The 17,442-nt window shown below is 36.0% G+C and overlaps 1 protein-coding gene across 3 annotated transcripts in view; it reads left to right on the forward strand.

Moving 5' to 3' along the window:
* LOC129750050 (platelet-derived growth factor receptor alpha) overlaps positions 1-17,442 on the forward strand; it is a 519,951-nt gene that overhangs the window by 401,508 nt on the left and 101,001 nt on the right. For all 3 annotated transcript variants that reach the window (XM_055745248.1, XM_055745246.1, XM_055745247.1), the window contains 3 exons: positions 13,744-13,768; positions 13,854-14,047; positions 15,314-15,455. In XM_055745248.1, the coding sequence (XP_055601223.1) occupies positions 13,744-13,768; positions 13,854-14,047; positions 15,314-15,455 (361 nt within the window). The remainder of the gene's footprint in view (positions 1-13,743; positions 13,769-13,853; positions 14,048-15,313; positions 15,456-17,442) is intronic.

Raw genomic sequence — 17,442 nt, forward strand, 5'->3', positions numbered from 1 at the left:
ATGGTACTAAGGTAACGAGTTTTTCCTAGTCTTCCGAGTATTCGACCGATATGAGCAATCGGATAACTATCTCGTTTAGTACGCTCATTTAATTTGCGAGCGTCCAAACAGAGACGCACTGTACCATTGGGTTTCTTAATGGGAACTGCATTTAATGACCATTCTGAATGAGATTCTTCAATGATCCCTAACTGTAAAAGTCTATCTATTTCTTCATTTAATTTTTTCTGGATCACCGGAGAAAACGGAAAGGGCATAACTCGAACGGGCGCGATATCCTTAAACTCTTCTTTAATTTCTATACGGTGTTCAATTAGTGGAGTTACTTCTAGAACATCAGATACCGCGGGTTTAAAAATACGTTTGATGCGTTCAATTTCTTCACTTTGATCCTCAGTTAACTCAATAAGCTTCGATTCTGACTCTGGAGAAAGAGATTCATTGATTTGACAAATCATTTCCTCCCCTTTCAAAATGTGGATTTCGAAAGCATTGAAGAAATCCATTCCTGCGATGCATTCTACCGGAAGAGCCTCAACGACTGTTGTTTCTACAATTTTAGTTTGATTTCCATATTGATATGGAAGATAAACGGTACCAATTACTTTTAGTGTATCACCGGACGCGCTAGTTAATCTCACGTTGCTAGGATGAATCTTAGTTCCTAATCCTTGCCAAGTACGTGCTGTCTGAAACGAAATCAGAGTTTTCTGACTTCCACTATCTAAAAGTGTACGAATAGATTGATTATAAATGGATGGAAAAATAAACGGACGATTTTCATTTATTAATGACAAAACAAATTCTGAATCCTGCTCTTCGTTTACCGAGAGCGGTTCATAACCTAAAGACAAAAGTACTTGTTCGGGGGAATAATCTACTTTGAAGGACTCATGTCCTTCTGACGCTGAACGTTTTTTGAACAAAACGGACATTTATGCGTGGGAAAACCTTGAAAACCACACACTTGACAATGAATACTATAAGGTTCAGAACAACTATCAGTCAAATGTTGTTGACTCTGACAATTGAAACAAGAAAATTTATCATTCAATGGAATATGATCACGGATTCTAATTTCCAAATTTTTGAATCGAGTGGAATCTTTAGGTTGATTAACCTGCCTTGATGTTCCAGCAATTTGATGGTCAGGTTTCAAACCACCAAGTTCTTGTTTTTGTCCTTCTTTATTTTTGTTAAATTGAAAATTTTGGTTTTCTGAATTTTGTCTGTTTTCACTACGAGGAAAACTACCTCTGTTTCGCGAATTTTCTCGATTATTCGGATTAATTGGTTTCGGATACTGGTTTCCCGAATTCCGATTTCGACTATCTGCTTGCTGGTAACCCTGATGATTTTGATTGGGTTTATTACCTCGATTATCTCGATCGTTAAAAAAAGGATAACTTCTTTGCTGCGGTCTAACGTTGTTGTTGTACGTTGCTGACTGCCTGTGCATGGGTGATGTCCTATCCTCATGAACAGAATTAGTCTGAGAAATTGGTAGACTCCTGGTCAACAAGTAGGTGTTAGTAGCATCAATTTCACGACAAGCTTTCTGCAATTCAAATAAATTGTGGATTTCTCGTCCTACTAGTGCTCTTTTATAATCCGGCTTCATATTTCTTCGAAGTGTGAGGACAATTTCGCGATCTGAAACTGGTTCTGCCAAACTTTTAAATTTCCTTTCAACTTCCAAGAAAAATTCTAAAAATGATTCATTCCGTTGCTGCCTTCGCTGATATATTTCCATCAAAATGTGGTGATCTAGATCTGGGTGGCGGAAGGTAGCAATCAGATTGTCAATCAATTCAGAATAAGTCTGGAATCGATGTTTGTTGCTGGTGAACCATAGCTTGGCTTTGCCAGTCAATAAATTCCCAAACGTTCTCAAAAGCTCTAATTCCGTTGTTTGCTGAGCTTGAGTCCAGTCGTTGATTTCCCACAGAAATGTGTTGATTCCGGCTCCGCGATCTTCTCCAGAATAACGCATTGGCCATTTCACTACGGGAATGGTTTTCGATCGATTTGGAATAGGGTTGAAATCCATGTTTTGAAAAGGGTTTACATTGGGTATGGGTGCTGATTCCCAGCGAAATTGTTCACGATGTGACCAACCGTCTCTATCCTGTGGCGCGTTGTGTCGATTGTATTCATTCCGAGCAAGAAACCTTGAAAAATTTTGCTGCTGATCGCTACTCTCATCTCTTCTTCTAACACGATTCGCTGGTGGACCTTTGATAGCTGCAGAATGATTCCTGTAATCCCAAGGAGAACGTTGTTCTTCTTCGTAGTTTTCCTCTAAGTTGTCTTTAGGATCAGACCACGAACAAGGTTCGTAAATTGTGTTAATTTGGGCGCCAGAATTCCTCCTTCCATGTGTCAATAAGCTCGGCTTATTTGAACCGCAATTCAATTCAGCATCATCTTCATCACTCATTAAATCAAAATTATTATACACATTACGCACATTGCACTGGTTCTCACGCTCGCCCATATATGGGTCACTCACTCTCACAAAATTTGGCGCGCAACCCTGAACTGTATGCGGAGCACTCATCACTTCAGGTTCAATATTTCTATGTGTGTCAAAACGGACTTGTCGGTTAGCTTGAATACGCGAGGAAATTTTGTACTGAGGGATGGACCAGGTAGGCTGTGTTCTTACGCCTGCGCCGCACGAAATGGTTGTACTATTTGTTGTCGTCGAGCGCGATGAAATTGACACCGATGTAGAAACAATGGATAAATTATTGACACGTAGAATTGAATTGATATCATGGAGGGAATTCTTATTTGATGTATTATAATTTGAAACTGGTGTTGTAAATTGCAAAATTGGGCTATCAGATCTTGTAATATTGGGCGTTGAAACGAAAGATGAAGTTGCATTAGTTGAACCAGCGAGTTTTGTCTGTGCTTCTAAGCTGGCTGCACCTAATAACTCAGCTGGCAAATCTTCACTCGCAACACAATTTTTCGCCCCATTTGTGCTACTTAAAGGCACAATAGCAAAACTCCCTGTAGCGGATTGTGTTGCCTGCACAACAGCAGCGGTTGTTGCGGTTGATATTGTTGTTATTGTTGCGAACGACGAAGGAGATGTAAAAGCAACAGAAGAACTCTGATTTGAAAAATGTGTGTTATAAGTTTGTATCACTTTGATGAAGATATTGTTTGCTTCGTTCGCTCTACTGCTGGTACCAAAAAACTGTTTGAACAATTTAATGCGGTGGTACAAATGAAGTAAACCAGTTTGGGACAACTTCCTATCTAGGATATTTACACTCAAATTTGCCCAAACACGTTCGAGTCTATCTCGAAAAATCTGAATTTCATTTTCTGGATTCCGGTTGTAAACGAATATACGCATTAAACCCTCTTTTTCTTCTCGTAGCGCGTTTTTTAATTTTCTACGATTGAGACTAAGAGATCTGTCCCTGGCATCTAGCAAATTTCTAATTTCCAATTCAAAAATTACCTCTTCAGGGGTTAAATAAACTAAAACCATCTCATTGAAGTAGTCACTTTCCAAAGACATGATTGGTTTTCAAAAACTTACAAAAAAAATTAAACAAAATTGAAGGCAACACGTAATTGAATCGCGTGCGATCAGTTATTCAAGGACACGGGAGAAAAAAAAACTAGAGATTTACTTCCAGCCAGTGAGTGAGAAATAAGTCGCAAAAAGTTTTTTTTGTACTCGATCGGTGGTGATATTTGCAGAACAATTACGCACAGCAGCAAGTGCAATGACAAAAAAACCGATTTGCTGTACGTTTTTTTTTCCTTTGGCAAATCCCACAGAAGTAGATGGAGATCTACCTTTTTGTATTTCGACCTGATGGGCGCAGATTTTGGGGCAATGATTTTTTTTTATTAGAGATCATACACTTCCCGTCCTAATCCTCCCGCAACCAACAAAAACTCCAAATCGCTTTGAGCGTTTTTTGTTGGAACGACAATGTAATAAATAAGTTTTTACCACATTTACAGGGGGTCTAAATTAGACTTACCGGCTCGCTCTTAATCTCGGGGGCTCCTACGCTCTTTGGATGCTGGGGTTGGAGTTTTGTTGAGCTGGTGGCGTTTGGGGAGCGGCGAATTGGCCACTTCGGTTCGGACTACGGTCCTAACACCCGCGGGTAGTTTTCTTTTAGGGTTCGATTTATGAGCCCTGGTCACTTTAGGGTTAGAGACGAATCTTTTACGGGAATCTTAGCAATTTAGTCGTCCACGTGCACCCTTTTTTTTGGTACGGATCTCAATATAACACCAGAGACCATTTCACACCCTACAAGGTCCGTTCTTTTTCTCTTCGGATCTCCGAAAGCACTGGAGACCGTTTTACAACCTGTAAGGTCCTTTTCGCACTTCGCTTTTCCGGCGGACAACTTTGGGTTTACGACCGACGAATCTTAGTCTTTTTCCGAACGTTTTAGCTTAGACTCACACGACTGCACCGAACGACGGCTACCAAGCAAGAGACCGTACCGACGCTTTCTGTGCTCCCTTGTACTTCCGGGATTTTTCCTCTCTGCCGTTCGCACACCCCACGGGGAACGCAAACTCTCCCCGGTTACACCATTGCGCGCACCCGATAGTGGTTCTCAACCTTTGTTCGCCGCCCCTTATTTTCCCCCAGCCCTACACTAAGCTCTTATGACTTTATTTAAAATTAATGGGACATGATATGTTACAATATAAATCGTATAAGTTAAGAAAGCTGTTGTCAGTCAACAGTTGAGTATAAAGTTTTCACTGTGTGTGCTTAGGTACTTTATCTATCTTAACTAACTAAGCTTATTGACTACTACTCATGTAAGGGATTATAAATGAAAGGATGAAAGAATGGGAAAGGGAAGGGGAAACAGGATCTAAGATGGGGAAAAGCTTCTTCAAAATATCCCACACCAGGTTGTGCGTAGCAAAGAAACCTTTTCCTGTCTCCAGAATTCCCAAGAGTCTATAGTTTCGCAAGATTTACCGCGCTTGCATTCGCGTTGCTTTGGTGGACAACGAATTTCTTGGAAGGGCTAGGCGTTTTAAATTTGTTTTGGATTTGGCAAAGCCTAGTAGTTCTCTACCCCCCGACTAGTCATACCAGCTATGTACAGTATGGTTTCGTCAAGGTGGGTGAATGTTACTAGGCTGAGTTTCATGAAATAGGTATCGTTAGAGTCGAAACTTAAACAGCGGAAAACTACTGATATTTTTATGCAAGGAAGTAATGTATTAAACAGATTTAGACCTTTATTCAAGAATTGTTTGAATAAATCGTTATTCTTCTTCTGGTTATGTAAAAGTTAGAGTTGGCATTGCATCTAGTTTTGTACGAGTGTATTTCCGATACAAAAGTAAGTGTAATTATCATTTTCATTAAATTATTTAAGATTCTATAGATCAAGAGACAAGTTTCAAATTTATTCAGAGTATGCAAGAAAGCACATTAGCTGAGTTAAGTTAACTGGTCGGATAGTGAACTGGCAGTTTTCTTTTCAATTTTTTAAGCTCTATTTTGTAATGTGAAAAGATGTCTCAGATGCACAGAAGCTGCACATCCCCATATACTGTTCATATTCGCAAAGTGCGGATGTATGTAAAGTCTGTTTCACATAAAATCTGGTCGCATTTTTTCATTTACTGCAGCTCCCCTAGTTGTCACATCACGAATCTATTGACAGTGTTTTGATCCGGATGGTTTGTTTACTTAGCGATGAAAATTTCTTCAAGATTGCAGCAGTCAGTCAAAAGTTATCGACGATGGAACGCGAAAGGCGAAAGAAAATTCTGCACACTCACGTAGAGAAACCGACGTGGTCGGGGGTAAAGATCGCGAACTTCCTGAAATATCAAAAATCGACTGTAAATTCGGTGCTACAATGTTACCTGGAGACCCTAACGTTGGATCGAGCAAAACAAACCAGGCGTAAAAGTGGAACATATGACCGGAAGCTGCGAGCAAAGGTAATTCGATCAGTTCACAATAATTCTGGAATCTCCTTGCGTGATTTGGCGAAAAAGTTCAAGACGAACCACAGTACAGCTCGACGAATTTGTTTGCGAGAAGGCTTGCGGTCGTATCATGCAAGCCAACACCCCAACAGGACGCTGAAACAAAACCTGGTTGCCAAAACTAGGGCAAGGAAGTTGTACGAGAAAGTGTTGACCAAGTACAACGGATGCATTTTGATGGACGACGAAACTCACGTCAAAATGGATTTTGGACAAATACCCGGTAACAAATTTTACCTTGCGAAGCGTAAAGCGAATGTTGCGGGTAGATTCAAGTTTGTTTTCGCAGATAAATTTGCTCGTAAGTTGATGATTTGGCAAGGGGTCTGTAGTTGTGGGAAGAAGACTAAGATTTTCATCACTGGGGGGGACACAATGAATGGAAATGTTTACAAAGAAGAATGTCTCCAGAAGAGGGTTTTGCCATTCATTCGGTCCCACAAAGGTCCGGTAAAGTTCTGGCCGGACCTGGCAAGTTGCCACTACAGCCGGGATGTCGTTAAGTGGTATAAGGAGAACAAGATCGATTTTGTTGAAAAAATTATCAACCCACCAAACTGTTCAGATTTTCGTCCCATCGAGAAATATTGGGCAATAGTTATGGGCAAACTGAAGAAATGTGGCAGAACCATGAAAAAAAAACTCGCTCAAATGGAAAATTGGTGGAACAAGATGGCGAATGAGGTTACCAGCAGTACTGTGCAGAAAATGATGGGTGGTATCACAAAAAAAGTTCGAAAATTCATCCGAAAAGCTGACGAATGATTTTGAGTCGATTTTTGAACTTTATTTTCTTGTTGTTTTTTTTTCCTTTTTGCCAATGATTGTTTGTTATATGATTTTAATCGCCGTAATTTGTGTGATTATAATTTTAATGGCATGTGCGGCGGAATGATAACTAGAGAGAATTTATTTTTTAGAAATTCGGAAGAAAAGGCATTAGTGCGCCAATAGGAGAAAGCTTGATAGGTGTTGAAATTTTAGGCTAGAGGGCATGTTGATGAAAAGCTCCTATAAATTTCTCCCGCCTTTGCTCTACACTAGCTAACTATACATGAGAAACTCAGAAAGAGAATTCCCATGTATAGCGAGCCCAGTGGTTTGAGAGCGTGTTTTAAAGCACACTTCAAACGAGCAAAAACGTAGCAACCCATGGGCCTACTGAGCTTTCCTTATGCGAGAACAGTTATAGCGACGTTGCCATCTCTTCAGATTCGCTGCGAATAGTTGCTACTTGTCGATTTTTTCGCATTTCACATTTTACCTATTCCGCGTTCTTACTTTTCGGCCAAGTGTCAATTTTTGAACCGTATTTTCTTGTTGTTTTCTTTTTTGATTTTGAGGTATTTTTTCCTTCAAGTGCAATAAAAACCCTACAAACTGAAATTTTTACTTTTGTTGTACGTTATTTCTTTGCGGAGAAATGAACTATTTTATCCGACCAGATTCTATGCAAAACAGACTTTAAGCATAATATACCTTCCAAACTATGTTCAGAAATAAGGTTTCGAATTTTCGTCAGTGCAAAAACGTTGGAGAAAACTTTGGAGCTTACTCGGAGTATGTGTTCGTTCCATCGAAGATTTTCATCTATTAGTAACCCGAGATATTTGACTTTTGAAACTTGTTCTATTGCTATTCCATTCACAAGAATTGGAGTTTTATCAGATTGTTTTTGAAGGTTAAAAAGAATGTAGTTCATTTTTTATTAGTTAATTGCCATAAGATTTTGGTAAAAATAGGTAATGAGAATATTTATATCGTGAGAAATATATTTCTTTAGAGTCTCGAGGTTCTCCACAATGTATAAGAGAGTTGCGTCATCTGCAAATAGTTGTAATTTACCTTTAAGAGGAATGGCAAAGATATCATTTATGTACATCATGAACAACAAAGGTCCCAAGATGGAACCTTGAGGTATACCACATGTGATTGGCATAGTTTTGCTGTCATTGGAATTGATCCTAACAACTTGTTGTCCGTTGGACAGCTAGGAATTCATGAGCTCTCTAGCGTTTTCAGACAAACCGAATAATTTTAATTTTTTCACAAAAATCTTGTGATTAACACAATCGAAAGCTTAACGAATGTCTATAAAGACAAATGAAACAATATATTTTTGTTTGTATATTTTTTAAGACTTAGTTGATATTCCATCGACTCCTGTAGCAGAATTAATTTTAAGATTATTTTAAAAACATGATGTCTAACCAATACCTACAAAGCCGGCCAAAAAGTTTGGGATCACCCACTAAAAAACATGCAAATTTTGATCGTTCATATCACAGCCGTTGTAGGACATATTGCAAATCTTTTGATCTCATTTGAAATATAATGAGCAATAGATGTTCGGGAGGTATTTTTCCCAGATATAATGTTTCAGTTTTGTACCATAAACTTAACCTAAAGTTAGAACATTTTCAAAAAATTGCACTCAATATTCAAAGCCGAGCATCGTGAGATAGCGTGGAACAAATTTGAAAATTTGAATTGCATTAGAATCCTTATTTTTTACTTCTCAATAAAAAAAACTATGCAAACATTTAAGAATGTACTTTAATTTTATAAAATAGACAATTAAGTTATCGTCCAAAAGTTTGGGATCACCCCTTAGTATGGTGTATCGGCCAAAAGTTTGGGATCATTCTTTTAAAAACATGCAAAATTATCTCATTCATATCTTTCTCTTCTAACATCGTATTGCAGATCTGAAGGGTTCATTTGGAAGCTTAGGAATTGCTGTTTTTTTCATAAATTCATTCAAAAATTATATTTTAAAGTGATAACCATAAAAAAAAAATCAGAATCATAAGTGTGAACTCTCAAAAAACAATCAATTTCAGGAGAATTATTTATGGTTACCACTTTAAAATATAATTTTTGAATGAATTTGTGCACTAATTATAGTATAGGTAGAATTTAACTTGGAAAATCTCACTCGCTTCAATTCAGAATTATTCATCAGCTTACTAGAAGGTCACATGCCAAATTTCAGAACGATCTGACCATGGGGAGTGGTTACTTGAGTCTCAAACGTGAATTTGATTTTAAGGTATTATGCTCGGATGGAAAAAAATCTGGTTTTTCAGTAATAACTGTTTTGACCACAAGCCGATTGATTTTTATGATTAATTTTATAAAATACCTAAACTAATAATAATATTTCACCCGAAGACTGCAATACGATTGGACTTAGTACAAAAAAGTTATTGCGGTTCAAAGATTGTATTTTGGCCGAAAATTCTCGTATAAAACGCAGTGTGTAAAAAGTACTCTTTGTGTGTTAGACAAAATTTACGGCCTTTGAACCGCGATAACTTTTTTGAAATATTTGTCTTAAATTAGGCTTCAATAAAATTAATCATAAAAAACTATCGGCTTGTGCTGAAAAAAAGCTATGTATGTATGTATGTTTGTAGATAATCCACCATGGGTGCACGGATTCACCGCAGTTTCGCCAACGTATGCGTTTATTTACATTCTCTAGATCAATTGTTCGGCCTATCTATGAACTGTTATGTAATGAGTGTCACGTGTAGGTATGTGTATGTGTTATTTGTAGAACGATACAATCAGTTTCGCAACCGTATAAAATTCATAACATTTCCAGTGTTATGAATCTTCAACAGGTATTCCGTATACGTGTAGACACCTGCCCAGCTGGCAACTGATTGGCCGTTCAGAAATAATTTATTTAATAAACGAAAAAGTTGAAAAATTATACAATCTTACCTCTTCGTTAAACTCTTACCTGTTCGTACTCAACCTCCATCCTTACCAGTAGTGCTATAGCTATTGCCCTGTTTACCGACTTATTATCTGTTTCTGCAGCTGCATTCTAAACCCCAATTCCCAACCTCTATTCCATTTTATAAGTAGATAATGGGTGATGATAAATATAATTGCTGAAAAATAGAAAATAATTATAAATATCTGGATGCTGGTCGGCGGAGCTGAAAGACAAAATTTCTTATATACTTATGTACTGTTGAATATAATGAATTTTACTGTAATATGTATTTATATTGAAAAATAAGCATATTACGTGACAGAATAATAAATGAGAAATATATAAATAGTACACATATAAATATCGTACTTAAATGTGTATGCACCTGCATTTTTGAGTAAAAATTTTGAAAAAAAATTTATGGGTTTTTAATTTCGCTCCGTCGTGTAAGACGTACCCTGATTTTGAAATAATTTTTTTTAAGAGACCTCTTCCTATACATCGTTAAACAGGCAGATGATGCTGTGATCAACTCACATCTGCTGAAATTATAAATTTTGATTAATATTGAATGCACAGCATAATAGTGCTATCACTCTTTAAACAAGAGAATAAAAAATCAGGTCAAAATATTCCAATTCATTTAATTTAAAGGAAAAAATACATCTCACCAGATCACCGTAGCAAATATTAAAACTCAAACTAATCTGTCACTGGATTTCAAACCCATACACCTTTGCCTTATTATTATATTTCCAACAATTTCTACGGCGCTTCGAACCGTTTATCCTTATTTTGTTTTTTTTTTTTCCACTGTCTTCCCAGATTGCCCTTTTCACATATTCCCTTTCAATTCCGCATTTGCGCTCCACCTTTCTTCTGTTAGTATATTTCTAACTGAACTTATTCAATTTTAAAACATTCTTTTTTCACTCGCGCCTTGCCCTTTTCCGATTGCACGACTTGCGAATCTTTTCCAAACTTCCCCCTCTTCCTCCATTCTAGGAGGCATTGGTAGTTTCCTGATTTTGCCTCTGCTCGCAAGTTGACCACTTTTTTAAGAAGGGTTCCAAACAGTCAACGAATTCATGCAGTTTTACACTCATCTAGTAGGCCTTGCGATTATTTTGGCGGTCTTCCGCATGCCCACCTACAGCTACTCGAATGCTGAGTTTGCCTCTCGCTCACTTTTTTTTTCGATTCTTCTACCCAAGCGCTTTACTTGCTGAACACCAGAATTATTCAAAGATCTTCGTTAGGAACTATTTCGCGAAATAAAATAAATTCTTCACCACATCCAGCACTTTCTGCGTCATCAAAACGTATATTTAATCTTTACTCTTTTTCATATTAAAGCACTTTCCACTGTTTCTTCTTTTTTCAATTTCTAAACTGCTTTTCAATTACACGTTGTGATTTCGCGAATTTCTTCAATTATCACCAGTAATCTCGTTTTGACATGTAATCGCTTCCGGAAAATTTACCCTCTTGCATAATACAATAAGATAGTTTTCCATATTCGACGCAAATCGAAATCCTTTAATTGATGCGCCATATTTTGGCTTGCTGCAACAAGAAAAAAATCCAGAGCACACATGCAACGAACAGACATTCGACCGTACTCCGGAAAAATCTCGGGAAGCAAACATCATATGCAATAAATAAGAGATCCGTTCTGTTCTGGGTACAATGCGCGACTCGAATTATGAAACATTAATTTAATATGAAATAAACCGGCTTGTGCTGAAAAAAGTTATTACTGAAAAACCAGTATTTTTGTTCTTTCCGAGCATAATACCTTAAAATAAAATTCACGTTTGAGATTCAAGTCACCCCTCCCCATGGTCAGATCGTTCTGAAATTTGGCATGTGACCTTCTGGTAAGCTGATGAATAATTCTGAATTGAAGCGAAAGAGATTTTCCAAGTATAATTCTTTTTAAATGTACTATGATTTATTCACTGCGGTTCGTTGAATTCAATTTTTCAAAATTATTCAAAAATCTTCGTTTTGAACTGACACTTAAGGCCAAATTAAAATAAGATTTTTAAATGTTACCATCGAGTCTAAAACTTTCACTGCAACAAAGATTTCTCTAAAAAATGCGTTTTTATAATTTTTTCTATCTCGAAGTCACGAATATCAACAATACTGTTGATTATACGCAAAAATGATGTTCACATGATAGAAAATTAATTCACCTTTAATATGCACAAAAGAGAATTCAAATTACTGTTATGCAGTCCGAGATATTTCAACCTCAGTAAAAGTACTTTTTTAATTTTTAAATTTTTCATATTTGGAGCATAACTCAAAAACTGTTCTACTGAGAATTTTCTGAATTTTATTTTCAGATTCAGCGCCTGATTTCACATTAAAAATATAAGTCGGTCAATTAAGTTCACGATTTTTTTTAAATTGTTTTAAACTAGTGTAATTGCAATAATTATAGTTTTGATTATTGAATTCCTATAAAAAATAGATTTGATTAGTCATTGAAAAAGCTTCTGCATATTCCTTTATATTTCATTTGGATTCAGTTTATTCGAAAAATTGATGGTTACTGCTAGCATTAATTTGGTTTCAATTTGGTTTAAATGAACCAAATAAGTTTGCATTTCTAAAATTTCATTTTTGAATATATTGAGCAGCTTTTATCGGTGAGTATTAAAGATTTGAATGACAGACGGCTAGACCATAGGAAGAAAGTTACTAAGATGTTGAAAAAAGTAAGGAGCATATTAAATAGAAACTTGACCCCAAGTTCTTTTACGATCACACTTTCAGTTCAAATGGATAACAAAATAATTTACGACTCTCTGGAGCCACTTGCTGCACTGATGCTTCCCCAATTCACTTCAATGGTTCTGTCATGTTACTTATCGTGATGATGAAACACTCAACAAACGAGTGATTAAGATGTTTGTTTATGTCTTACTCGATTCCCTGAAACGAGCTGATTCACTTTGTTCCTCTACACTCCATCAGAAATTGGTCTCCATTTTTTTGGAAGAACAGTTCAAATGTCATACTCTTACTCTGGAAGTGAATGTTGACTATCAGGCGATACAATTCTTGGAAAAGCTGTTCCAATTATTTGGTTTCCTCACGAAATGTCGCCCTAGAGTTGGGTGGGTGCTTTTCGAGGGTTTATGAAATAAGAACATTATGTATTCAGATAGGAAAAAGAATAAGTTTTTATTAGGCTAACAAATGTGCACTACTGGATAACAACAGAAAACAATCAGAAACGAAAATTTTAGTATTTAATCTTTTTTTTCGAATTGTTTTTTATTATGAATTAACTTGGAATTTGTATTAATTGTCAACAGGAATGTTCTACATGATCAGACATGTAAGTTTTTGAAACCTCCTAATAAGCATTAGAGCATTAGCTTTTTTTGAATAGGGGGGAAGCAGGCTATATGAGCCTATTAAGCAGAATATTGATTAATTTAAATATTAATCGAATATGTGTACAAAAACGATGTACATCAACAGCCAGGCCAGCTGGCAACTGATTGAACATTCTTATCTGTCGGCCGTTTTGAACCGGGGTTTTGAACCCAAAAGTTTTTTTGCCGATACCGGGAATCGAACCCAGTACGCCTGTCATACCGTTAGACCACATAGGCGCCTACTTGCAACTTGAACGACTCTTAAACAAAAAATCTATGCAGAGATTTTTTTAAATTACTTCTAACCTAAATCAATGACCTTAAATGAAATAGTGCTCCCATGGGATTTTCCAAGCTCACGATACAAAAATGATTGAATATCCGAGTGATACAAATTCCAGTGCCAATTTTTCGATAGAACAACCAGCAGAGTGGATTATTCCTCCAGAGACCAGGGGGAATAAATGTTTGCGAAAACATTTTTGCCACCGAACAAATGGTTTCTACCATCAACCGTGTTTTGAGACGAACAGATCTTTTCGTTTTCCACTTTCATGATTCCATCCAATCTAAATCTATTTTCTTTCTTTCTTCTTGCAGGAACATCGTCCAGCCGAAATGTCGGGTAATGTTGGTTTGATTTAATTTTTGCATCGCAACTTTCGTGGCATCCATCACTGTTCGCTACCCATCTTGATCTCTATCCGCAGAGCTCCGAATAGAGGCCATCCGTCATGACAATATGTCCGACCTGCTCCAGCTGAACGTGTCCTGGCGGGCGGAAGATGCTCTCTACGAGGTCCGGGTCCACCACGTCCCTACGCCAACCTGCTCGATGGCCGACCAGGATTCGCCCTTCCAGAACCAGCAAGACATCAAGTGTGCTCCAATACTGACGGAAACGGTAAATTAGATTTGGCTCGTTTGTGCTGCCATTTTTCAAAGCCCGGTTCCAATATCTGTCGCGAACGAAATAGGTGCTATTAGTTTGAGAGGAAAAGCTTTTGATGTTTCGAAAATATTGATTCTTTTGAAAGTTTTATAGTCTTAAAAAAGTTAAGACTGAATAACACAACGAAACACTAAAGTAGAAATCAACATCAAACTTTGTTAATGAGATAGTTTTTGCATCTTTGGAAATTTTTTACTTGGATCTGATGTTTCAAAATTTTGTATTCATTCCCAATTCCATAGTTTGTTTTTTTTTAAGAATCATGTAACAAAGTCACGTAGAACACATATTCATCATAATTTTTATGTGCATTTGCTTTTTGATATATATTTTTTTGTATTCCACACTCATATAATAACATCAATGGATCATGTAACACGCTTTATTTCCCTTTAGAAATTTAACAGATAAATTATGAACTTAGAAGGACACAGAAACATAAAAATACAAATTCTCTGTAAGAAGAAGTTATCAGAAGTTTCCATTTAAAAAATGAATGCAGTAAATCGGGAATTTGAGCCAATTTTTTCATGAAACAAGAAGATATGATGTGAAAAAACTTTCTTCTTCATAAAAAAACATTCCTGCAGATGATCATTGAAACTCTAAATTAAGATTTTGCTTCTGAAAAATCCCTTCTAAAAAATATCGAAAAGGCATCTGTATGATGAAAGGATTTGAATTTTTGGGATTATTAAGGAATAAAGATTTTTTTTAAATATGATAGTTTGTACTTCCAACTTAAAATCTTAAACTTTTTTAGAGAAGCGGTTTTAATTTTGAACATTTTGAAAATATTTGAACATTTTTTATTTTTCTTTCACTTGTAGGAAGATGTTAATTAAAATAAGTTTGCTTTATTTTTTACTTATGGTTATCTTTTTAATCAGTTTTGCTGAAAGTATGAAAGCAAAGTTTCGAATAGTTTACGAAATATATGAAAAAATATATTAAAAAAAAATTTTTTTTTTAACATAAGATTTAGGTATGAATTTACGAAGTAGATAAAGGTTCCTTTTAAATGAGTTTGAAAAAAATCTTCTGGAGGTTTTATTTGTATTTATTAGTTCTTCAAAGCAAGCAAAAACAGTAGTTGTTTTCACAAAACGGCTTCGAAAATAATGTACAGTGTCATTAGAGAGGACGAAAACTTAAATGCAGACATCAAACTTTGTTCAGAAAAAACTCTATCCGTACCATTTTCTCTCTATTTTCCAGTATCACACTTCGGTTCTCGTTCCCCAGGATCCGAAAGTTTTCCGAAAGCACGTCTGCTACGTGTTGGCTTTCTGCACCTATCGCATCGAGGTCAAATCCATGGATGATGGCGGCAGCTTATCCACCTTCTATCAGGTTCCAGGTATCAAAACTTTCCATTCAATTACATACATTTCTAACAACTTACTAAGCAGACAGTATTCAGATCCGGGCAGCAACATGGTGAATTTCTCTGAAATCGTTATTGATTCAGGAGCAAGGGAAATTCCACGTAACTCTTCCGGTGAACATCATTTTCACCATTTGAAATTAACAATAGTTCAACGAACCATGGCCGTAGGAACGGGGGGGGGGTTTTGGGGGTTAAACCCCCCCCATTATGATCCAAAACTACAAGCGAGGTATTCAACTCTTTACTCAAAATTTAAAATTCAGAACCAAGTTATGATAATAGAGTAAGGTCAATCAAGAGTAAAAATCTAGACTAAAAACTTATGCCAAAACATCAAAACCCCATCCCAAGTCCAAAACTCTGCAACACTTTTTCAAAATTTTCTCACTTGTTCATCGAACACACACATATAGGATCTCAGTGAAACTTCATGTTTCTTTGAGGAGATCTAAATTCTACTTAAGACTAAAACGTACATCTTCCAAGGACATAATGGCTAGCATCTTACTAATGCTAACACCACCAGCCCACAGAAAGAGTACTATGTATGCCGTGACCGAGATTCGATCTCATGACCTCTGGCTTAGAAGACTGGAACGCTATCCTCTAGGCCACGGTCGGCGGCTATCATCGAAATTCAGTTCTGAATATTTAATTTTTAAATCAATTAAACCCATTTTGAAGGTTCTGATTCCATAACTCCCTCAGCAAAAATTGTATTCCTATTTTCGTATTTCGGATTCTGTATCCAGTTCAGGATTCTCGATTTTCAGTTCGAATAATCATAAGAAATAAGAATTTGAAAGCTTCTTTAAAATCCTGGTTCAGATTTGGTTTTGCATTTCATATCAAATTTGAATCATGTTTTTCGAGATCATCGAGTTCGAGTTCCAATCATAAGTCTTACACAAAATTAGAAAATTTGAACCTTTAAAATGGCAATCCAAAATTGAAAAGTCAGATTCAGATCTTTGTAAATTCATATTTTAATTCTGATTCACAATACAGATTCACAATAAATAATTTAAATAGTGAATTGAGATTAAACCTAAACTACATAATTTGTTTAATAGATTCATGAATGAGGGCTCTAAAACTTAGCTCATAAAATTCTGATCTGAAATAAGATTCGGAAATCGTATTTTTTGTACATTTCAGAAATCGTTTGAAAATTTAGCTACAGATTCAGAGCGCAATTTTTGAATTCAGGTTCAAATTCAGAATGCAGATTCAAAATTCAGAAAAAGATTAAGCTTGTATATAAATATAACAATCAACATCAATTGTTGAGCAATTCAAGAGATCATGCATGAACTTAACACATTGCGGACCAAATACAAGATATATATCTCGTTTTTTTGCTTGCCAACAGTGTGCTACACTTCGAATTATAACTCGAATGGACTGAATTTAAGTGTTAAACTTTGTTCGACAAAATTGAACACAACATTTGCCATGACTTTAAAATACTCAATTTTTAAAATTTTGTCCAGAGGTTCTGAGATATAGAATGCCGAATTTCTCAGAGATTTTATCGGTCCTTTATGTGTTAAAATTGCTTGTCAATTCAATTACCAGATTTCAATTTTTTAAACAAAATTTGTTTGTTAACATAATTCAGCTGAAAATCACAATTAAAAGATAGAACTTGAGTTTTTTTTTATTTTGGTTTTGTCCAAAAACACCCAAATTTTATTTCTCAAAAAATAACCACAGGATTTTCATTATGGAAATGAGTCTTTATGAAAAATATTTGCTGTTAAAAAAACATCTACATCTAAAAAATCTGCACAAAATTCTATATTTTCTCAGTGTTTTGTTGAACATTATAAACACATCAAGGACACAAAATTTCGGCATTTTTTATGTTTCAGAAACAAATAGACAAAAATCTGCTTATTTGAGTAACGGGAAGTGTAGTGTTAAATTTTGTAGAATGAGGTTTCATTATTAGATT

Source organism: Uranotaenia lowii, chromosome 2 (assembly GCF_029784155.1).
Source record: "Uranotaenia lowii strain MFRU-FL chromosome 2, ASM2978415v1, whole genome shotgun sequence".
Classification (NCBI taxonomy): Eukaryota; Metazoa; Arthropoda; class Insecta; order Diptera; family Culicidae; genus Uranotaenia; species Uranotaenia lowii.